This window comes from Tupaia chinensis, unplaced genomic scaffold, assembly GCF_000334495.1.
Source record: "Tupaia chinensis unplaced genomic scaffold, TupChi_1.0 Scaffold000069_1, whole genome shotgun sequence".
NCBI lineage: Eukaryota > Metazoa > Chordata > Mammalia > Scandentia > Tupaiidae > Tupaia > Tupaia belangeri.
Window position 1 is genome coordinate 933,157 of NW_006159529.1, and position 24,523 is coordinate 957,679.

A 24,523-nucleotide genomic window follows, 5' to 3' on the forward strand; every position below is an offset into this window, starting at 1 on the left:
CACTGTCCTCTTGGGATTTTTGGGCATTCACGCACACACACCCAGTGTGAGTTTTTAAGCTGCCAGGTCAGGGACTCCAACCATGGTCGACTCTGTGGAAGTCCAATGACATAACCTTTAGACCACCTGCTGGTGCCCACAGATGGATTTTTTTTTTTGGAGAGATTTTCACTATAGGGCGCATGCGCTCACCAGACAGACAGAGACGGAGAGACAGAAAGCGAGAAATCACCCCCCAGGGGGGATGGTCACGCTGCAATCCCTTCTCCATTCTCCTCTCGGGATCTTGGGCACGCACGCACATGTACCCAGCGTGAGTTTTAAGCCACCGGGTCCAGGACGCGAACCGTGGTCGACTACGTGGGAGTCCAGCGACATAGACATTACGCTAATTGCTGGTTCCCCCCACAGATGGATTTTAACCTAAATCATAATCATTTGGAAGTACTCAAGTCACCGTGTCCCTCCCACTCACTCCGCCCCCACTATCTCCATAGGATATTTAAAACTGGGTGGTCAGCATATGATAGGAACAACAACCTTTTCAAATAGAATGTAATCTCACTGCATAAAATAATAACACACACTAGAAGAGCTCACATAAAGTGCTCTGAAAGAGAGAGATGGTGATGGAAGTGGGTGGGTGGAGGTTCCACACATCACCTGTGGCCAGCTTGGCCCCCATCTCAATGATCATTTCCCAGATGTGAGCCCAGAACGTGGAGAATGCCGAACTAACACCTCAACCTCAAACATTCTGCATTTAAAAATTTATTATTACAAAGAGACAAGAGCCATACACATTTTTTTTTTTTTGGAGAGGTTTTTGCTATAGGGCGCATGCGCTCGCCAGACAGACAGAGAGAGACAGAGAGACAGAAAGCAAGAAATCACTCCCCCGGGGGGATGGCCATGCCGCAATCACTTCTCCTCCACTTGCCTCTCAGGATCTTGGGCACGAACTCACAAGCACCCAGCGTGAGTTTAAGCCACCGGGTCCGGGACTCGAACTGTGGTCGACTACATGGGAGTCCAGCGATGTAGCCATTACACTAACTGCTGGTCCCAAGAGCCATACACATTTTTAACAAGGGTAAAGAGACTGTAAAACATCTTCTCGCACAGTGTCGCTGCTGCAAAAACGATACCTGTGGAAGAAAACATTGTCCGTGTGAGGCTCTTTTACCTGGGGAAAATGTGACTTCAGGTGAGTGAAGAGCATTCAGCCAGCCCCTGGGACTCAGTTCCTGCTTGCTGAGAGGCCCTGCTGCACCAGGAAGAGTCCAAGTGCTTCTCACTAATTAAACCTGCTCAGAGAACATCCTCCACCCCTTCCAGCTTTTAACAGGCTGACAGTCAATCAGCCATGTTGGACTTGACAAATCTGAGTGGTCTCCCAGCAGGCCTGGAGCTTCAAGCCTAGCAATAGGTTTCAGGGACCAGGGGGGGCCCTTGGTAACCTAGACTGGACTTTCCCTGTTAAGATCCTGGAAGGTTCCTCCTATGTTGCTTCTAGAAATGGAAAATGAGGCAGCAACTTTGGAAACAGTCTACAGTTTTTCTAAAGGGCAAACAAAGAGTTGCCATATGACCGGCAGTTTCACACTTAGTCATATACTCCAAAGAAAGGAGAACACGTCCACACTAACTTTGTATGAATGTTCATAAAAGCATTATTCATAATAGCCACAACATGGAAACAATCCACATGCCCCTCAACTGATTAATGGACAAATACAATGTGGTATATCCATATAAAAGAATATTACTTGACAATGAAAAAGAATGATGTACTGATACATGCTACGTGTATGAACCTTGAAAACATTTTTCCAGGTGGAAAGAGCCAGTCACAAAGGACAATATGCAGGGCCTTCAAAAAGTTTATGGAAAGTGCATATTGTGAAGATACGAGGCATGGATTTCAAAAACATTTTTTACGGCTCATACTTTAATTCCACTTTTTCACAAACGTTTTGAAGTTCCCTCACATACTGTGTGATTTTATCTATATAAAGTGTACAGAAGAGGTAAACCTATGGAGACTGAAAACAGATTAGTGGAAGTGTAGGGTGGAAAAGGGCTGGTAGGATTGGGAGGTGATGGCAAACGGGTACGGCGTTTCTCGCTGTGCTGAAATGTTTTAAAACTGGTTGTGATGATGGCTACACAATTCTCTGAATACACTATAAAACCATACACTTTAAACGGTATAGACCTTACCATATGTGAATTGTAGCTCAATAAAATTGTTAAAAGATTATGGAGCATTATTGATCCTGAGGCATTAGGGTCTAGTGAGGCTGGGACAAGCTCCAGGCCCTATGATACAGGGCATTTCCAACCTCCTCCTTCCCTTGTCAGGGTCTTTGGCTAAAGGTAGACAGTGTGGCCAAGGCAGCCTTCCCTCAGGGCTCAGCCTTCCTTCAGGGCTCAGCCGCAGAATGTCGCTCCTCAGTGGGGGAGCTTCTATGGGGACGGGCACTTGGATGTTTTGGATGTATAGTGTGTGATTTTATATGGCACTTGAAAACACCACCTCCATCCCACCTATATATGGAACATTTCCACAATGCACTGCACTGCAGAACCTTCTGGACTCCTTAGCTCCCCCTCTAGCTGTCTGAGCCAATGGGCACAGTGGAAAGAACACTAGATGGGACCTCAGACGACTCCGGTCCCAGTTCTGGTGGTCACACTCTTGAGTACATAAAGTAAGGGCATGTTGATCGTGACATCCAACCCTTCCAGCATGCTGACAAATCAGGATTATTACTATTTTTACAGCCAGCGAGTGCAGCCATGCAGCTGAGCAAGGTCTTGCTTAGTGTTTTTGGAAACATTTCCAAATCCAATATTTTTCCCTCTAGCTTCTCTACATGGCCTTAGATAAGTTACTTGACTCTCCAGACCTCTCATTCCTCACCTTAATATGAAAGCAGCTGAGAGATGACATTTTAATTCCTCAGACTCTAACATCCCATTATTTTCTGATGATCTCTTTTGAGGAATCCTTTTTTCCCATATTTAAAAAAACAGTTACATTCTCTTCCAACCTCCACCAACTAAGATTCCATCCCATCAGAATGAGAAGAGCTTACCATGGGAGCCAGATTCCCAACATAGGTTATACAACTCTTATGCCATGGTGCCCATAAAAACTAACTTACATTAATAACTGCATGCCAACTGAAATGAACTCAGACATTTCACCCCAGGGACTTCCTAGGTGTCTTCCTTATTGTTTTAGATTAAAGTCTAGTATTTGCCTGTTTGGTTTTTTAAAGTTATTCCTTCAAAAAAATCAATGCTTTACCACGGCTGATACAAATTTTGCCTAAAGAAGATGACATTTGATTTTTCAAAGTAAATTGGATGGATAGATAGAGAGTTGAAATGAATAGCTGGGTAGGTGAATGAATGGAGAGGAGGATGAAAGAATGGTTGGATGGGCAGAAGGACGAGGAGACAGATGTCTGGGGGAAGGGGTGAGTGGGTAAGTGGATGAGTAAGTGGTGAAGTGGGTATACAGAAACAGGAATGGAGAGATGGGAAGATGAATGGATGGGTAGATGGATACATAGATGATGATGTGGGTGATTAGATGGATGGATGCTCAGATAAATCGATACATAAATACAAATAATTAGACTAGCTGGGATAAAAGATACGCACTCAGTCTCATCTTCGCCACTTTGCACTGTGATTTGAGAAGCTCCCAGTTTGGGTTGGAGGATATTTATCACGTGATTGTTCCAGAGGAATTTAACTTTCTCAATTTTTCCAACATTGAGGTCCACATCAATGTCACGCATGTGACTTGCATCTGGTTTGAGGGATCCTCTGAAAGTATAGACATAACACATTGTATCAGCCGGATGTATGAATACTTCGGATGAGAGCAATCTGCTGTTTCTCTGAACAATGGCTGCTGTTGGTTATCAGCAAATACCTGCAATAACTTCATATACTGGGCCGTTGGAAAAGTCATGATGCATTTTTTGCATAGAAAAACATAGAAAAGGGTCAGCAAATGGCATAGCAGTTACACTCCTGGATTCCCATATGGCCAACTGTGGTTTGAGTCCTGGACCTGGTGGCTTGAAAATCACACCAGACACGTGTGTGTGCGTGCCCAAGATCCTGAGAGGAGAATGGAGGAGAAGGGATTGCGGCGTGGACATCCCCCCCCGGGGGTGATTTCTCACTTTCCCACTCACTAATTCTGTCTCTGTCTCCTTGTCTCTCTCTCTCTCCCAGTGAGTACATATGCCCTAAAGCAAAAACCTCTTAAAAAAAAAATACACCATGACTTTTCCCGTGACCCAATACATCCAAGGGCTGCACAAATGCAAATATATTTATATAGAATGCACCTTTTAAACATAATAGGCTCCAGATTTTCATTGTTTTAGTTTGTCCCAGAAAGAAACAAAATATTTTGGGTAACATTTAACCCTCTAAGTTTGCTATGGGACCAACTGATGCAGTGTCTTAGGTTTAAGATGTATGTGGTTTAGCGAAGACCGTTTATTAATATAGCGTATGTAGCAAAGGGAATGGCCCAAAATATTTAACTCCACATGAAAATTATTACACTGAGTTAAATATATAAAAGCTAGTACCAGGACCAGCAGTTGGCGTAATGGCTGTGTCACTGGACTCCCATGTAGTCGACCTCAGTTCAAGTCTGGGACCCTGGGACCCGGTAGTGTGCATGCCCAAGATCCCAAGAGGAGAATAGAGGAGAAGGGATTGTGGCGTGGCCATCCCTCCTGGAGTGTGATTTCTCGCTTTCTGTTTCTTTGTCTCTCTCTGTCTTTCTGGCGAGTGCATGTGCCCTATAGCAAAAGCCTCTCCAAAAAAAAAAAAAAAAAAAGTACCAAAACAGAATCTCATTTACTACACGGGGTATGCATTTGTACAGCAAGAGCCAGTACAGTGACTACCACAGTGACAGGAAGCTGACCCCAGGCTTCCTGTGTTCCTCTGTGTGTGGAGATGGAGAGTGGTCAGAGAGGAGGGGGTGGTCGTAGACATGTGCCTTAACTGACAAGAACTTGATATTCCTAAACTCCAAGTCTGGTGACTCGCATTCCAAACAGAATTAGCACATGACTCTTTTAAACAGTGAGTTTCCTCTCTCTGCCTCACTCTTTTCATTTGTAAAATGATGTAACTGAAGTAGATGCTAAGACTTCTTTCCAGCTCTGACATCCTAGGATTCAATGGTTCTGTATAATAGATGCTGACATTTATCAAGTAGATTAGAGCCAATCTTTCAGGAATAATCATATCTTTTTGAGAAAGTATGATTGTTTCACCTTACTATTGAACTTACTTGAAAATCTCATATTGTTTTGAGTTTCCATTACTTCCGTACAAAGCGATCCTGATGTACCCACTCACTTTCTTTTTTCCAGCCAGTGTGACTGATACCTTATATCGCCAACCTGTCCAAAAAATGCAGTCAGTTCAATGAATTCAATTTGTTGGAAAGAATGACCCAATGGAAGATTATTGTTACACCAAGCTCTGAATTTCCCATGGGAGAGACGTAAGGTAACTAATGGTTTCCTTCAATGGAGCTGGGGCCTAACAACTCAGATTCTAAGTGGGATTGAGGGACTTAGAGGGCAGTAAATATTATAGTTCAGCACAACCGTTTCCCAACACAACAAGGTATGTGTCCCAATAGATGAAAGGTGTGTGGTTACTACACACATGTGCCCTGGCTAATACATGGAGCAATGGACTCAATGTTTATAGCCATCTAAATTTAGTATGTTGAAACTATAACCCCTAATGTGATAGTATTAGGAAGTGGGACCTTTGGGAAATAATTAGCTCATGAGGATAGAGAACTCATGAATGGGATTAGTGTCTATATGAAAGGGATACCAGAGAGCCCTCTCCCTCTTTCTACCATATGAGAGGATATAGCAAGAAGATGGCAGAGTCCACCAGAATCTGAAGATGGTGGCATCCTGATCTCAGACTTCCAGCCTCTAGGACTGTGAGAAATGAATTTCTGTTTTTGTTCTTTTTTTTTTTCCTTTAATTGCTGTATGTTTTTAAAGAATTATTTTATTTAACTTTGTTTGTTTTAATTTGACAAGAGAGAGACAGAGTGAGCAAGAGAGAGAGGGAAAATGAGAAAGCAAGCTGCCAGGTCTGGGACTTGAACCACAATCGGGATGTGGGAGCCCAGCACCTTTAATCACCATGCCACCTGCCAGTCCAGTTGCTGTTGTTTTTAAGCCACCAGTGTACAGAATTCTGTTTGTTACAACAGCCTGAACCATCTAAGACACTTGGCATATTGCATGTTGTTTTGTTTCTCGCCTTTTTATTTAATATGCCTTAGAGGTTTTTCTCTCTTCGGTTCTTACGCCTATATACTTTAAAAAAAAAAAAGAAAGAATTATTTTATTTAACTCCATTTATCCATTTATTTATTTATTTATTTCAATTTGACCAGAGAGGGACAGAGCAAGAGAGAGAGAAAGCGAGAAAGCAAGTCGCCAGGTCCTGGACCTGAACCATGTTCAGTCATGTGAGAGTCCAGTGCCCTAACCCACATGCCACCTGCTGGCCTCTAACACCTAAATACTTTTGGAAAATGGTTATATATAGCATTTAATGTACACTATTTGGTTGCTTACTAACTGTGACCACTTGGGTTTTCTCTCAATCTTTTGCTATTAAAAGATCCTTGAGGTATTCTTGAACACATCTTCTTATGCACACATGCAAGTATTTTTCAATGGTATGATCTGAAAAGTGGAGTAACTGGCTTAAAGAGATATGTTTAGAGACTACAGATGCTGCCACACGGTTTTCTTTAATGATAAATATTGTGCTGATTGCATGAAATACTGTATGAAAAGCATGTTTTATTAAGTGCTATATGATTTTTTTTTTTTGAGAAAGATATTTTTGCTATAGGGCACATATGCTTGCTGGACAGAGAGACAGAAAACAAGAAATCACCCCCCAGGGAGGATGGCCACGCCACAATCCCTTCTCCTCCTGAGATCTTGGGCATGTACGCACACACACCCAGTGTGAGTTTCAAGCCTCTGGGCAGGTCTGGGACTTGAACTATAGTCACCATGCAGGAGTCCAGTGACGTAATCACTACACCATCTGCTGGTCCCTGATTTTTTTTTTTTTTTTTTTAAATTTAAAACTCCTTTGGAACCTAGTTGCTGCTTTCTCCAGTCATTATTTCCTACTATTTATTATAAATGAGTCCTGATGATTTTACTATCTTTTAAATGAGAAATCGGGTGAAATAACAACATCAGAAAGTGTGTGTGAGTGTGTGTTTGTGTGCATGTATGTGTTCGTATATGTAGGAGAGCTAGTATGACAGATGATCAGCACTATGTTGACTTCCTGACTTACAATGACTTGGCCTTACATTGCCCTCTTCTATTGCATGTGACCTAGCCTGGGCCAATCATTGTATTGAGTTGTCAGAAAAGCCATGATGGGGAACCAGCAGTTAGTGTAATGGCTGTGTCACTGGACTCCCACGTAGTCGACCGCGGTTTGCGTCCCAGACCCGGTGGCTTAAAACTCATGCTGGGCGCATGTGCATGCATGCCCAAGATCCTCAGAGGAGAATGGAGGAGAAGGGATTGCGGCGTGACCATCCCTCTGGGGGGTGATTTCTCGCTTTCTGTCTCTCTGTCTCTCTCTGTCTGTCTGGCGAGCACACGCGCCCTATAGTGAAAACCTCTCAAAAAAAAAAAAAAAAGAAAAGAAAAGAAAAGCCATGATGCATTTTTGCATAGAAAATACATCATGACTTTGCTGATGACATAATACTTTACTCCGCTGATCAGAATTATTGGTTAAAGAGATAAACGTAAAACGTAAGACAAATGCCAACCTACTGTCCTTAACATTACAGCTTAAGCTGTTTATAGCTGAGTTTTCTATCAGTTGTTATCAAGAGTTCTGACTAAAAAAGCTGGTACACCTTTTAAAATTATGCGTAAGACATCCATGTTTATTGCAGCATTTTTCACAATTGCTAAGACATGAAATCAACCTAAATATCCGAGAACTGATGAAAGGGTTGAAAGATTGTGGCACATATATACTATGGAACATTACTCAGCCATAAGAAACAATATGATCCTGTCATTTGATTTAAAGTGATGAATACAGAAGACTGAATGCTAAGTGAAGTGAGCCAGACTTTGAAAGACACACACTGTATGTCCTCATTCAATATGTATGGAATGTCTGTACTTTATGGCAGAAATGGAAATATCTAAAGATACGATAATAGAGAAAATAAGTGTAGATACCAGAGAATGTAAAAGATAAGAGTGGATGGTAGAGAGTGGGTGGGAGTGGCAAAGAGAAGAAACATTTAACAGCCAAAAGAATGTAAAGTTCTCTATTAAAAATGATGTATGTGATAATATCCTTGTTTTGTCTGTAATACATAGTTATGTTGAAAAACTGTATTGTGTATTATAAATGTTTACAAATATGGAGTGTAAACTTTAAAAATGTGCTAATAAAAAAATTATGTACAAGATTTATTTTTCCAAGATTTTTGCTATAGGGTGTGTGCACTCACCAGAAAGACAAAGAGACAGAAATCAAGAAATCACTCCCCAGGGTGGATGGGCACTCTGAAATTCCTTCTCTTTCATTCTCCTCTTGGGATTTTGGGCACATGCCTGGTGTGAGTTTTAAGCAGCTGGGTCTGGGACTTGAACTACAGTCAGCCACTTGGGAGTCCAGCACCTTAATTACTATATCACCTCCTGGTCCCATATTTTTAAGTGAGTAAAATGGAAACTTACTAGTAAAGTTACCACTCTCTCCTGTGTTTAGGAAAAAGGTTTGTCCCACAGCACTGGTTTTCCCCTTAAACTGGTCAGCATAGTGCCCCATTTTGGGGCATCCTTCACTTGGACAAGGAAAACAGCCATTCTAGTGGAAAAAATACATAATTTGTCTGTTAGTTGTAGGCCGTCAACTCAATTCAATAATATTCCCAAGCATTATCTATCTACCATCTATTCATCCATCCATCCATCTACTCATTCATCCTTCAATCTACCGATCCAACCATCCATCTACCCATCTATCCTTCCCTCATTCTTCCATTCATCTATACATTCTCCCACTCACACATTGATCTATGCACGCACCTACCTACCCTTGTGTCCTTCCTCACAACTTAAGAGTACAACTGGGGAGACAGGTCATACCTAGGAAGCAGTGAAATTAAAACACGAAAGGAGAATGCAAGATAATGTCTTTAGGGAGAAGTAAATGGGACAGATAATAAGTTATTTCTAAAAAAGAAAGGAAGAGAAGATTCATGATCATTTTCACTTTAATCTAAATGATTTCTCCACACTAATTGGCCCCCAAATGGTAGTTCATTAATTGGGCCAGAGGAAGCAATTCATCCCCTTCGAATCAGGTTAGTACTTTGCCACAGCACCACTGTCCTCTGTTCTCTGACCTCCGACTATGTCCACAATCCATGGTGTGCACTATTTTGCAATTTGGAAGCCATAAGACAAGCGCTGGAGGCCATATGATTATCTATGCCCCGACAATTATTAGCACAGCCAAGGCTAGTAACTGAATGATCACTGACCTTGGGTATTTAATATGACGGTCTTTTGATATTAGTTGTACTGAGAATGTCAAGGTTGATATTAATTTTGGAAGGGAAAAACTGAGAATTCAAACTTTTTTTTTTATCTTTGATCAAAAAAATATCCTTACCCAAACCAGTTATGACATAACTGGTTGATGATCCTTGGGTAAGGATCATCAACAGAAATTCAAACTTTCATTGTTTATGCTTGTTTATGTTTTGCTTTTCTTTTTTGTTTTTACTTTGTTCTGTTTTCAAGAAAGCACCTCTCAATTGGGCATGGTCACACTATAATCCTTTTTCCTCCATATCTCCATCCTGTCAGAATTTTGGGCATGCACACACATGTGCCTGGTATGTTATTGAAGCCACCAGGGCTGGGATTCAAACTGCAGGTGGCCATGTGGGATCTGGCTTTCAGTGCACAGTGCCTAACCACTGTGCTACATGGCCAGCCCTTCAATGAGTTTTTTTGTTGGGGAACAATATCAACTAGTAGATTACTAATAGTAGTTTTACAATGGAGAAAGCTGACAGATACACCTTAACGAAGTAATCCAAGTTGATGTCATCAAATAATGGATGAAGTGCCATTGAATAAATGCCTTTGGTAGTGATACATTAAGAAGAACATCATCACTGAATCACAAAGATATAATCAAACCATTTCAGAATGCGAGATATTCTATTAAATATCTGGTCTGGAATCCTCATAACTGTCAATGTCCTAGAAGGTCAAGAAAAAATGAGAAACTCTTCCAGATTAAAAGAGACTAAAAAGACAATAAATACAATACAAGAAAAAGGAGTGTAGGAAAGAAGGAAGAAGAAATGAAGGAAGGAAGGCAGGCAGGCGGAAAGGCAGAGGGCATTTGGACAATTGGCAAAGGTTGAATATGTATATTAGAACATATTAGTGTATCAAAGTTATATTTCTCCATGTTGTCCCATAGAATGGTCTTGTTCTTCGGAGATGAATGCCGAAGTATTTCTGAGCAATGTATAACGATATCTTTAACTTTCACACGATTTTGATAAAAAGTACACAGTCAACCCTCAGTCTCCACAGGAGATTCATTCTAGGACCCCTCCCCCAACACAGACATGAAAATCTCTGGATGCTCAAGTCTTTTATATAAATGATGTAGTGATTGCATATACCCTGTGCATATTCTCCCGTGTGCTTTAAATCACTTCTTGATAACTTATCGTACCTAATAAATGCAAACGTTATTAAGTAGTTCTTACACTGGATTGTGTAGAGAATAAAGATAAGCAAAAATGCCTACATTTTCAGTATAGGTGCCACCCTCCTACGCCTCACTACATAGCACACGTCAACAACAATACAATGTTTTGGATCTGCCGCTGGTTGATCCCAGTGGCTGCAGAACTGCAGGGATGGAAGGCTCACTGTGCACACAGGCACATATATAAAATGTCAGCCATGGGTGCAACTAAGCGATGGGTGTGACTAAGGGATGAGTGTGCAGTTTTCTATTGTGTTCTTTCACCTTCTGTGTAGACTGGACATTTTCCTAAATGAAGAGCTGGGGACCTTGGGGATGTTCCATCACTGTTAGGACTGTGCTGTCTCTGCTTTGACCACCTAGCTCTTTGGAGGAAGAAGGCTTTGTGAGACTCAAAAGTTCCATGACCTCCTCTCATTAGTTGCAGAGCTACATCTCTGTTCTGTTTAAGCCATAGGAGCAAAACCATCACCGACAGGGCTACCCAGAGCAGCTTCCTGGGCTGCTGGTGTGACCTACCTCTTGAAACTTCTCATAGGAGCTACAGGGGTAGCCCAGGAAGCCATCTGGGCTGAGGATACTGCTTGAGTAATACTTGTAGCTTCGTAAGTGATTGCAGGCTGCGAAGTCGCGGGTTCCTGAGAAAGCAAGGAGCACGAAGGAGGCCTTTCACCTTGGAAGTGTGAACCATTCTGGAAAATCGCCACCACATCTCAGCCAGTGGGTGTCAGCACTCCTAAATGCCTTGGTAACAATTTGTAGTTTCTGTTATAGACTTTGACGTACTCTGGGGCCATCAGTAAATTTGGGCACTGTTCTGAAAGGGTGGGGAGGGTCAGAGACCTTTTCCTTTCCCCGCTGCTGTGTCCATATGCTAAGGAGGGCCAGCTCAGGGCGAGGTATGATAGTGGAGGAACGATAGTTCTAACAAGCCATTTGGCCAGTCCTCCAGGGGAAGAAGAGCAGGGAGCAGGGAGGGGTGGATGGTGACACAGAGAGAGGAGAGCAATAGTTTTTAAGAGGGATCCTACACAACCCAGCAGCTGTCACACACTGAAGGCTCAGATTGCATGGTCTTCTGATTTTGCATGGCAGCTGGAATCTTAACTTTTATAAGAAAATTGTTGCATGCTTAAATGAGAGCAGCAATTCCCATTCCTGAAAGAGCCACCCTGTAGGCCCATCAAATACTGCTGCGGGTTGCATGCTACCCACGGGCCATGGTGGGCCATGGTTTGAGAACTCTGGCTACACTGGACAGGCCCTTCCCATGGAGCTGCAGGCTGAGCGAATCCTCCTCTTCCCTATTCTGAGCACAAGCAAGAGTCATGGAGAACAAGGTCCCTGCTTTTCATTTGCCACTTTTTTCTTTACACCATCATCTTCTTGTTTGGAAAATTGTTTCATTTCTCTGGTTACTTGGTACAAACCTCCCCACGGAGTAATCCACAGTGATTCTGAACATAGCCGAGGATCCCTCCGTGGGGCCTGGGGGGCTGCACCAACCACCCATTGAGAAAGGCACATTTCTTTTGTGCCCAGGGTGGACTTGCTGTCCACAGCTCCCTCCCTGCTGTGCCCCACGGCCCAGCGACTTCCAGCTGAGGCCAATTCCGTGCGCCTGCACCAGCGCTCATCACCAGACAGCAGAACCTGTTTCGAACTGAATTGTTTCTTTCATCTAAAATTGCTGCCCAGGGACCCCATAATAGAGGAGAAAGTGGATTTAATTGTTCCTCAGTGCCCAGGGCCTGGGTGACTTGGAGCTCGACACAATAGAAACACACTCTAGTGCTCATGGACTTGTTCACTCAAAATTGCCTGTTTAATTAAAGCTGAGCCCGTCATTTCTGGGAGGGGGCAGCTATAATTGCGACCTTGGTGTTCTTTCAGGGAGTGCAGAACTGCCACGTCTTCCCAGGGTTACCTGGTACGGAGCTGAGAGGTCAAAAGCTCCGTTTCTTTGCCGGTGGATGCTGGCTGGTGCTTTATCGAATCTGCTCTTTGACTTGAATCACATGGATTATTAAAATGCCACATGGGCAGTCAACTCTAACAGTGCAATGCAGGCTAGGCCCTGAGCACTGGGCACTGGGGGTCTGGAATGCCCAAGACACAGACATTAGCTTTAAGGAACCCCAGTTCAGAAAATAAAGACTGAAATAAAATGATCCTAGATGCCAAGCTTCCACTTTCAGAAGAGTGAAGCTTGGACTCAACGGAGGGGTGACAGGTACAGTCAAAGGGCCAAACAAGGAGGCAGTTAATGGGAGGGTTGTTCGAAGTCACCTAGCATTAGGGGTAGGGATCCAGCTGCCTCAGAGGGACAGAAATATACACAAGGCTCTCCAGGCACCACCATGGGCCCCTAGTCCTCCCCCCAAGCACTTCCCAAACCCACAAAGCATAGCCTTCCTGTTTTCTTCTCACCCAGGCCCTGTCCATTCTCAGGACCTGACAACAGCAAACAGCAAGAAAGTCAGTGTGCTTCAAACCTTTGATTACACTCTGTAGTCTTCAAGGAGCAGGTGCTGAAAGGCAGATGGGTGGCCACAGCCAGAGCTGGGGGTTTGCCACCATGCCAGTCCAGCTCTTGTCCTAACATCCTGATCACTGGGGAGATGGCACAGCCTGGGGCATGAGAACAGAGCTTTGCAGCTGGAAATTGGGTTTAAGTAAATATAAGGTGACCTTGGACAAGTTATGTAGCTCGTCCAAGGCCCAGTTTCCTCATCTGTAAAGTGGGTCTAATCGGAATAACTATCTCATTGAATCGTTGTGAAAATGCCTGACCCAGAGTAAGTACTCTAAAAATGGTGGCAAGTTCTGTATTCGGAAGGCCAGCCTGCACGTTCTGTTGTCTCCTGAAATAGAGCCATTGCTGTCCTACTTCTGTAACGTACGTACCTTCCCATATTCCATTGATGTCAACAATGGTTGAAAGGATATTTTTATTACATCCAGGCATTTGCTTCCCTCCATTTGGAAAGAAATCCAGGTGGCCCACCTTTTGGCTCATTCCAAACCCTGAAACATTTGAAGCAGAGGTAAGAAAGGCAAGGGACAAGTGGGCCCAACTTTAGGTCATGATCACAGTGAGACATTCAACTTGTTCCAATCAGTGCAAGAGCCTTCTCAGCTAATTCTCCCCCCAGCACCGTCACCACTTTCTCCAGGTCACAGAAAGTTCTCAGACAGGGATGCTTGGCAAGCCAAGGGGAAGGAGAGAGCAGAGGATGTGAGATGGGGAAGAAGGTGGGCTCAGGCTGGGTGTGCGCACACGAATTTGCGGGTGTATCTGTCTCAGGGAGGCCCTGCACAGTACTGATATCCCCTGGTACCACGTCAGGACTAGGGTAATTCTGTTATTCTGTTACTTTTCAAATTTTGATTTCTACATTATATTATTATATTGAAACCCTATAGTTATATATAACTAGAGAGAGAGAAAGAGAGAGAGAAGAAAGAGAGAGAGAGAGAGAGAGAATGCATGACAGCAAATCATAGCATAGCATCTCTGGCTTTTGAGGCACACAGACCTATGACCAAATCCTGGTTTATTTACAGACTTTCTGACCTTGAGCAATTACTTATCTTCATTGCACCTCAGTTCCCGAGCTATGAGATGGTGATAATAGACCCACTTTTTAGGGTGTTACAAGATAAATGAGCTAACGTGTGCAAAATATTCAGTGCCGTGCCTGGTACACACTCAACAAGTGAGAGCGTCATCATTTCATTTCGAATGTACCCTTCGCTGGCAAGTTTCATGAGTGGTTTTTAGAAGACAATGTTGGGGAAAGAACATTGATTGTAGAAGAACCAAATAAAAGGATCTATTGAATGTCTAATAAGACAAACTATAACCAAAGCTTTGACTAAAGAAGAAAAACGAAACTTTGTATTTTGCAAGTACAGGTAAGAATCAATAATAAATACATCTGCCATTTTGAATCCTGTCCAGTGGACTGGACAGGATGCAGGATTTGAAGACTGAGCACTGCTTGCATGGACCACGGAAGGATTTTTGTCCTACCTGGGCCCACAGGCTGATAACCGCTGGCTCTGTAGTGGTTGCATGTTTGGCTGGCAGCCATTTTGGCTGGTTGTTGCTCAATCCATTCCTGTCATTAGCCATTCTGAATAGCCTCTTGTACTCTGAGTGTGAGAGTGTGTGTGTGTGTGTGTGTGTGTGTAACACCTGGACCCAATGTCATCAGTTATAGCTCTGGTCACCAGGAGGTGCGACTGAGGGACTCACCTAGGAAAGGGATTATGGGGGCAGCATCTGTGTGGATCACATCCACAAACAGGGCATCAGATGGGTCCAGTCGAACCTCCTCAGGCGTGCCCTGGAAGCACGGCTCTGCTGGATCCAGCCCTGAAAAGGAGGAGGTGGACAGGCAGGCTGCATGCTAAGAAAAATCAGATCCAAATCCTGTACCCCCAAACTGAGATGAGAATTCCTGGGCAAGGGGCTGGAATTTCATACAGCACCCATAGTTCAGGGAAAGGGGCCTCCAGCTGCTGGTGTGCAGGGGGAGTGGGGGGTGGGGAGGGGGAGTGGGAGAAGCGAGGCCAGAAAGCCTAGGAATGGGGTCCATGCCATCAAAGAGCATTCTGGAAACCTCTAGTGCCTGGCTCCATGGAGGCTCCATGTGGATCTCTAGTCTCCTTCAACTCCCTTTTCCTTTTCTCCTCACACATGCTACCATTTGGCCATGCCTTCAGGGACCGCCAGCTCCCTGGCCTTCCCCAGCTCCCCCGCGGACCCTGGGCCCCCGCCTCCATTCCTGTGTCGTTGCTAATGCCGCTCCCAGCCTGCTGCACCTTCTCTGCCATCTTCCTTTCTCTAAATCTTTCTCCTCCAATTCCCAGCTCAAACCCACTCCCTCCATGCAGTATTGTTTTGCATTTACTAATTCTGCATTTACTCATTTTATTTCCCCACGTCATTGTCTGCCTCCTGGGCTAGAAGGTGGCTTTCCTGAATCAAGGGCTGTGCCCAATGTATCGTCCGGAAGAAGCAGAGGTGAGAGGAGTGTGGCCATAGCGACCCCTACTCCTCCCTGCTCTCCTCAAGGCCAAATGTCTGAGCTTGTTTCCTCATCCAGAAAGTGGGAATAAAGGCAACTGCTACTTTCCAGAGTATTTGTGAAAACCCGTTGAAAAGATGTAAAAAAGGACTTTGCAAACTGAAAAGGCCCACGTAAGTATGAACTCCAATCCTTCGCCCAGTGCCTGGCACAGTGCCTTGAACAAGGAGACACTTGCTAACTGACGACTCAACTGCTGGCTGGAATTAGGTACTGGTGCGGCTGCACGAGACAGCTGTGTGTGTCTGTCTGTGCAGTCCCTCTGCCTACTGAGTCACTGGGCCCTTCAGCATTTACTGAGCATCTTCTGTGTGGCAGGCCTCAGCCACTTGGATTTTCCTCCTGTGCCTGGCACAGCGAAGACACTGCATGTTCTACATAAATTATATGTAGAACTGATGATTTTTTAAAAATCAGCTTCCTTTTTACTTTGCCAGATGGAGCAAACTAACCCTGAAGGTACAGCCTTACTGTGCTAGTTATATATTTTTATAAATGTGTTTTGATTTATAAATACCTATTTTCCAATATACGTTAAAATATATGGACAATTGTTTTAAAATACAAATCCTTCATCATCTAAAATCTGCTCCCCGAGGGACTAAGAGTTAGCGTAATGGCTGTGTCGCTGGACTCCCACGAAGAATGCTGCGGTTGGAGTCCTGGACCCGGTAGCTTTAACTCACTCCGGGTGCTTGTGCGTGCCTGCTCAAGATCCTGAGAGGAGAATGGAGAAGGGATTATGACGTGGCCATCCCCCCTAGGGGTGATTTCTCACTTTCTATCACTCTGTCTCTGTCTGTCAGGCGAGCGCAGGCTCCCTAAGCAAAAACCTCTCCCCCCAAAAAGACAAACTGCTCCCCTAGTGCCAGTAGGGGCGCCCTTCGCCATAGGAAGTGAACTGATCATCGCAGCTTCGGTTGCCGCACCCGAGTCTTGGGATCCGCGCTGGCCCTGCGACCCCTACCTGTGATCCTGCCCACGCGGCCCCCCAGCCTTCTGCCCGCCTCCGCGGCCGCGTGTGCACCGAGACTGTGGCCGATGAGGTGCACGTCCTCCGGGCTGTACCCCAGCTCCGTCTGCAGAGGGATAACGCGTCAGGTCCCACGGGGCCAGGTGGGGACCCGCCGGTCCTAGATAGTGCACGGGTTGTGCCTGGGGTGGCGCCGGGCTGCAGGAGCCGCTTACGACAGCGCGAGCGTGCTGTCTGCGAGTCTGCGAGTCCCCGGGCGGGTTCCTGCGCGAGGCAACAGTGCTGACCAGCGGCCACCTCGCCAACTGCAGGTCGCCTGGGCCGGGGCACCACCACGCTGCTGCCGCCACCCACCCCATGGGCTTCCCAGGCAGGGGTGGGACCCGAGGGGGAAAGCGTGAGTAGTGAGTCCCAGCTAGGGGTCCTCCAGAACAGAACAGCTCTTACAGTAGGACGCAAGGAGCTTTCTGTCGTCCTGTCTGAGGACGGAGAACATCCTGTGACCTAGGAACTGCCGGTCAGCCCTTCCTGCTCTCACTGCAGAGCAGCCTGCCATGGAGGCCTAAGTGCGAAAGGGGAAACTGCGGCTCGAAAGGTTTGCCCCAGTCCCACGGCCTGGAAAGGGTGGTGCTGTGGTGTCTTCAGGACAATCTGCAAGGGAGCAAGGCTGCAGCTTCGTCTTAGGCGGGTCCTAAGGACCTGGGCTACCTGACTTGCAGCCCCGCTCCCTGCCTGCCTGTCCCCAGGCTGCCTCTGGGTGCAGCGCGGGGCTCCCCCGCCCCCTCTCTCCGCCCGACCCGCACGCTCCGCAGCGGGCTTTTACCGACAGCACTTGCACGAGGAAGGCTATCTCCGCCCCCACCACCCGGATGTTGTTGACCGCCTGGGTGTACATCGTCCGGGCCCCGCGTCTCCAGTCCACACAGATGCAGTTTATCTTTTCCACTTGGAACATTTTCTGAGGGAGACAAACAGGGGGAGACAGCAGTTTTTAAATAGCCACGAGGCGCACACCCCAGAGATAGGAATTCACATCCGTTGAGCACCTAGCCTGTGTCAGCGCCTTCATCTTCACGAGAGTTGTAACTCAATCCTCTCTGCAGCAAGAACTCGCTATACTTAGACTTGCCTAACAGACGCCTGGGATGGGAAAGTGACTTGTCCAAGGTCTTGCAGATGATTATCAAGTCAGATCACTTTCTAGACCAGGGGAGCAGCAAACTACCACTCAGCACGACCTAAAATTTAGCTTCTCGCCTGCACTCACCACACTCCAAGCACTCAATAACCATGTATGGCTAGGCTCCCAATTCGGACAGCGCAGGTGTAGCACGTTATTCACACTGAGAGCGCTCTAGGGAGAGCAGGGCTTTTGAGAATAACCCGTAATTGCTTTCCGTGTCACACAGGGGCTAGTATTCATGCGGCTGAAGCGAGCACACACAGGGGTTTTATATCGACCATCCGAAGCAAATACCACGTGGTTTGCTGAGGGCTGGGAAGGCTACCCTCAGCACTTTCTCACTGGGCTCTGGGTCTCTTCAGCATCAGTGGTGATGGTTGGTTAGAGGTTGGTGGGCAGGGGGTCAGCAGCTGGTGTAGTGATTGGAGTGCTGGACTCCCACATGGCTGACCATGGTTTGAGTCCAGGACTCTGTGGTTTGAAACTCACACTGGGCATGTGCGTGTGTGTGCCCAAAACCCCAAGAGGAGAATGGAAGAGAAGGGATTATGGTGTGGGCATCTTCCCCTGGGGGGTGATTTCTCACTTTCTATCTCTCTCTCCCTCCCTCTCTCTCTCTCTCTGTCTCTCTCTCTCCCTCTCTGTCTCTGGTGGGTGCATACACCCTATAGTACAAATCTCTTTTTTAAAAAACAAAGAAGTTGGTGGGTAGGGAGAACTTGGCAATGGATGTCCCCAAGGACCAGGTTTTCCTCGGTGACTTTAGGAAGGACTTATCTCTCCAGAGAGCATGCAGTGGGGATGCAGAGCTCGGGCCTGTACGCTGGGTCCTGGTCTCACTGGGAAGTGGTCAGGGGAGGAGGGTGGGCCCCTACCTTGCACATGTCTGACAGCCAGCTCTCCTCCCCCTTGTCTATGAAGCCGTGGATGATGAAGCGTGTCTTGCGGTCCAGTTGGAAGTTTGAAGCTTCAATGGTAGCTGGGTCAGTGGCAGTGATCAGCTGGGTTAAATAGAAAAGATGCGCTTGAATGTTGACCTTTCCAAGCCACGGACTGTTCGAGCTAGTCCCAGCCAGACCGAGATCACAGGTTCTACTCCCATGAAGTTGGAGCAGACCAGGAGGCATTTCTGACCGGGGATTGTGGGTAGAATCCAGGAAGTCCAAGTCCATGGACTGTCTGTTTTCCACGCTCTTGGGCTTTCTGCTTTTATTAACTCTGAACCGAAATTTCTTATTTCTGTTAATCATGGAATTAGGCAATAAACCATAGTGGAATTAGCAATACCTGTGACCTGTCCCCAATAGAAGTCAAGATGTTTTCATGTCACAGTAGAGTTATTGCATATATCTAGAAATGTCATTTCTACTCATTACTGTTTTAAACTACAGAAGTTACCAGACCAGCCCCCAGATCTTGCTGGTGAGTTAACAAAGCCACACACATTTTACTGTATCACATAATGTTCCGACAACTGTTTCTCAATATAATTGATTTCTTTTGTAGTCTAACATCTTTTGTTTTATGAATTTAAAAGCATTGTCCTAAGGAGGACCATAGACTTCCCCAGGTGGCCAAAGTGGCCCCTGGCACAGAAAGTGTGAGGAACCCCTCACATTTAGGTGTTAGGCTTGAGGGGGAATTCAGTTCCGAACTGTGAGACATTAGAATAGGCTCCTAAGTCCTGTGGGCCCACTCAGAACCCCTCCACCAAGTCTTCATTCAAAGATGGCAGAGAAGGATCACAAAATGAATATAGAACAATAACGATGTTCAGACAGACTCTGGGTTGGTGGCACTGAGTGGGGAATTTATCACGCAGAGTCCCAGAGTGGGTGGCTTCAGCGACCTAGAGATGGATCGAGAGACCTGGCTCTCTCAACTCTGTCAGGGACCTGCTGTGAGCTGCTGGGATTCTCAGTAAGTTCTTCCTTCAGACTTCCTCCCGGTCACGTCTAACCACCTGTCCTTCAGGCTTCCATCTGGCAGGCCTTCTGGGCACTGAAGTTTGCTTCATTTTTTTTTTTCCTCTTTTGTGGTTAAATAGCCCCTCTCTCCCTGTCTTCTAGCTCCCTGGGAAGGATTTCTATCCCCTCACTACAGCCCCCGAGGGTCTTCTCTCTCTCCACTGTAGAGAGGAGACGGACTTTCAGGCTTTCCCTGGGATACACCAGGCCTGGATTTCTCCCTAAATGCTGCTCATATGCTGCCCTCCTAGGGAACAGGGTCTGACGCTGGGGTAGCCCCTGAAGTTCTCTGTACCTGTGTGTGGGCCTGTTTACATTTCTGCACTAGGCATCCGTAGATTTCATCATCTATTCAGGGTTTATGGTCCCAAGATCTATGATGGCTGTAGGCTTAACACTGGTGAAAACACAACATCTGGAAAGTTCCAAGGCCGTGCCTTGTGCCCTAGACAGCCATGTGCAGGCTGCAGTGTGGGCCCAACATACCCACCATACAGTCCCTCCAGGCCCATTCTTACTTGGTAGTTGTTCGGATTTTCATTCGTGTACAGGAGAAAGCGGGTGTCGATGTCCTTAGGGTCCCAGGGAAATAACTTTATAGGCCGCTGAAGGGTCTCTGCCCATGGTTTTTCATTAGAAAAGCAGCCAAGATGTCCATAGCAGATTTCTTTACCTGGGGCGGGGAGAGTCACAGGCAGGACATTGGTGCGGTTCTGGAAGGGACCAATATCATAACTACTCAGGAAGGCTCTTTAGGGTGGAGCCCAGTTCTAGCAAAGGTCAATGCTGGCTTTTATCTTTGCCATCAGTGTTTCCTGAACCTCTGTGGTGATGAGTCATCAGGCTGCAAATATGTATTGTGTTTACCCCTCCCTCAGAAATTTCTATTCAGAAGAGATGGGGTGGGGCCCCGGAACAGGCCTATTAACAAGTGCCCTTATTCCAAGGCAAGTGGGGAAGTTGCTGATCTATGGCCTGCTGCCTTAGAAGCGCCTCTTTCAAGAAACTTCCAGCTGGCCCTTTACCGTATACTCGTGAAACACCAAGTATTTATCAAGTGCCTGCTGACTCTGCGGCAGAGAGATCCCACTCACTTCTTCTGGACATCTCCGTGACATCCGGTACAGGCCATGCAACACACGTTCACAGTGCTGATTTAACTCACCTGTCTTCATGTCATCCTTTCATGCACATTTGTCTTCAAATTATTCTCTGCCATTTCCAACTTACCCTATTGTTCTTAGAAAAAGGTAAGTTTCTTTTCTAAGAGAGATTTTTGCTATTGGGCACATGTGCTCACGAGAGAGACAGAAACACAGAAAGCGAGAAATCATCCACTGGGGGGATGGCCACGCCACCATCCCTTCTCCTCCATGCTCCTCTCAGGATTTTGGGCATGCACACCCAGCCTAATTTTTTAAAGCCGCCGGGTCCTGGACTCCAACTGCGGTCAACAACGTGGGAGTCCAGCGACGTAACCGTTAGGCCATCTGCTGGCCCCAAGGTTAAGTTTCTTAGGAACAGGAATGATTTATTTGTGATTACACTGTACGCAGCAAGGGCTCAACACATGTCACCAAAGGCCCAAATAACCACATCTGCGTCTAAAAGTCCTGTCGCTATCAGGACGTAAACATTATTGTAAGAAATGACTCTGAGAGGTGACATAATTTCAAATCCAAAGGATTCTGATAGGTTTTCTCTCTCAGGCTTTCTCAGCTTTGAAACAGATGGTGTCAAACATTGCTCAATCATTCAAAAAGTTGTACTAGTCGCCATGCCACCCGCTGGCCCCGCACTAGTCAACACTTGCTTTCTAGGTGCCAGACACCATGCAAGGGCCTTACTGGTATTTTCTCATTTAAGTCTCGAGACACGAGTAAGGAATCAGCATTAGCCCATTTTACGGTCGAGGAAACCAAGGCACGGAGAGACAGCCACCCAAGGCCACAGCTAGTGGTGGAGCCAGGATTTGAGCCCAAGAAGTGTAATTATAGTATTGCTAGTAACTAAGGAGTTACAAAGACAAATCAGATACAAATCCTGCCCCGGAAGAAAGGAAATCTGACAGCGAGGAAATAAGGCTGGCATCGAACTGGCCCAGTAAGTGGGGACAAACACTCTTGGCAGTAGGGCTCCAGGAGGCTGCTTTTGCCTGGGTGGAAGGGTCGTTGGTCCTGATGGCAAGTGAAGGGTCTGAATGCCACGTTGAGACACCCAGGCTCCCTTAGGTGGATAGTGGGAAGCACCAGAGTGCGGAGCTGGTCAGGGTGGTGGTGGTGGTGGTGGTGGTGCCTGTGCTTCTTGAATTTATTTTTGGGAGCCGAGTGCAGCTGTTTCAGAAGTGGGAGAGCCTGAGAGAGCCTGGGGGCATGGGTGATGGTGGGAGGCAGGACAGAGGTGGTGGGCTTGGGGAGGAGAGAGCCCACTCTGGTCACGGCCACTCTGTTCTAGGTGAGTAGGGTGAGGGGGGACTCAGCAGAGGTGATGTGGGGGCAGGAGAGGTAAGGGAGCATCCTGAGTCTGATTTGGGGCAGTGAGTTTGGGACAGGCTTCCTGGAACTTGGGAGAACCAGAGGTGGGTTAGAGGGAACCCCAAGGAAGAGACAGATGATAGTGCCTCGTGTGAACCTGGAAGGATGTTCACAAGGGGAAGAGCTGTGATGCAGGAGAAAGTCCCCCCACTACCACCCAGGGGCTCAAGCAGATGACACTCCTGGGGAGCACTTGCTACAGCAGGATTTGGGGGCTCATCCAGGCAGTCAGGAGTCCTGATGGCAGAGAAAGAGGCTCTGTGAGCGAGTGCACCTGTACGCACCTGTGGGGAAGTGGGGATGGAAAAAAGCCAGCTGGGGTCCAGGGTGCTCCGGGACAAGGGAGCTGACTTTTATTTTAGAACAAGTAGAAACTGAACCCCTATATCTCCTCTGGCTGGAGCCAGATGGGAGGGGCAAGCTGGAAAGACAGAGTGGATAGAGCGAGGGCGATGGCCGGAGAGTGGGCCTGCCTGGTAGGACAGGCATTCTCGGCGTGCGGGGCACATCGACGTGGCTTAAGTCTGTTGACAGAGACAGAGGACCCTGGGGGCCGGACAAGAACACCTCACTTTCTACCTGCCCCAGTAGCCCTCAACTGCTAGAGCCTTTACTGGAAGAAGGGAACAAACACCAAAGCTTCTTGAGGTTCCCCACATCGAGTGTGTTGCCCTGTGCTCACCTAGAGCTGGCCCTGAACAGCGGTGATGCCTTTCCTTGACGTAATAATCATGCTCTTAATTACAAGCATTATTGCTAAGCCTCTTAGCTGCCTTACCAAAGGCCAGCCCACACATGTCACCTTCTCCCCAAAGGGATGGTTGACAGTATTCTCACCTCTGACAGTGGCCAGCAGAAGAAGGCCGAGGGTCCAGGAGAGCAGCATCTATATGGATGAAAACACAGACAGCCGTGTGCACGGGTGCGGGGCTGTCCAGTGGCAGACCCTGGACAGGGCAGGAGCCTGGAGCACACACGGACAGTGGGAAGAACTGAAGCCCAGTGGCCTGGGACCCATGAGGCTCTCTTGGGTAGGGACCCCAAAGCTGAGATCTCCCAATGCATAGGGAGTCAGCACCACACTGGGACCATGGACTCAGAGTAAGCCCACTGTGGTGGGCTCCCCTTTCTGGGCCACATCCCTCTGGCAGCCTGCGCTGCCCCAGCCCTGCCAAGTCCCTGCCCACACGGAGCCATGACTTACTGTGTTGCCCTGGAGCTTCCATTCACAGCCTGGCAGGTTGGCCGTGGCCTTTTATAGCCAGGCTTTATCTTTTGGATTCCTTCGAAAGGCCAGTGCAGGACAGATAGGGCGCCGCACGTGGGCACTTTGAACCTGTTATCATAAGCACATAAAGCCAGCTCGGGGAGCAGGACTGTTTATTAAGTGAGACTTGAGGAAAGAAAAACCAACTTTGAGTCTGGGAAAGGGCTCTGGTAATCTAAGTTTACAGGTTCAGTCACCAAAGGATTCTGTCCTGGAAGTGATGACAGGGAACCACCACGCGGTGGCGCCTCCTGAGCTTAATTCCTTCAGGCACATGCTCGGCTGCCCTGCTGCTCTTCCTTGGACCTGCCCAGGGCTGAGTCTGGAGGCTCCCTCGCTGCTGCTCAGTGAAGGGCTCGATGGCAACACCAAGGCCTTGTCCACGTTAGGAGTGGAGCGGGCTGGAGCAGTGCCAGCCCTCAATGTACTTAGACAGGGCAAAAATGAAGGCCATGCCCGAGACTGAGAAGCTCAAAAGGATAGAATGCTCAGATTCAACTTTGTTTAGAAACACTACAGTCTGTTTTGAAAGCATTTCCACGCTGCATCGACTGTACCTTGACCTGCAGATAAGCAGAGGAGATGTTTCCCTTCCTTCATTGCTACCGGA

At 46.8% G+C, this 24,523-nt stretch overlaps 1 protein-coding gene across 1 annotated transcript; it reads right to left on the reverse strand.

Annotated features, from left to right (window-relative positions):
• Positions 1–996: 996 nt before the first annotated feature.
• Positions 997–23,906, reverse strand: LOC102490957 (pancreatic lipase-related protein 2). Its single transcript, XM_006142217.2, has 13 exons — positions 23,851–23,906; positions 23,484–23,532; positions 20,631–20,785; positions 19,021–19,146; positions 17,786–17,920; positions 16,957–17,068; positions 15,155–15,274; positions 13,801–13,920; positions 11,413–11,531; positions 8,832–8,961; positions 5,342–5,453; positions 3,676–3,843; positions 997–1,148 (listed from the first exon to the last, which is right to left on the reverse strand). Exons 2-13 carry the CDS (start codon positions 23,530–23,532, stop codon positions 1,085–1,087), a joined length of 1,410 nt encoding a protein of 469 aa, XP_006142279.1. The 5' UTR covers positions 23,851–23,906; the 3' UTR covers positions 997–1,084.
• Positions 23,907–24,523: the final 617 nt, after the last annotated feature.

What these genes read in the sequence shown, in the direction of transcription:
- LOC102490957 (XM_006142217.2), bottom strand. Translation starts at nt 23,532, where the DNA reads ATGCTGCTCTCCTGGACCCTCGGCCTTCTTCTGCTGGCCACTGTCAGA. An exon ending in AAAATCCGAACAACTACCAA is followed by an intron (nt 19,147 to 20,630) that starts GTAAGAATGGGC and finishes TATTTAACCCAG; the next exon opens with CTGATCACTGCCACTGACCC. An exon ending in CCCCATAATCCCTTTCCTAG is followed by an intron (nt 13,921 to 15,154) that starts GTGAGTCCCTCA and finishes CAAATGTTTCAG; the next exon opens with GGTTTGGAATGAGCCAAAAG.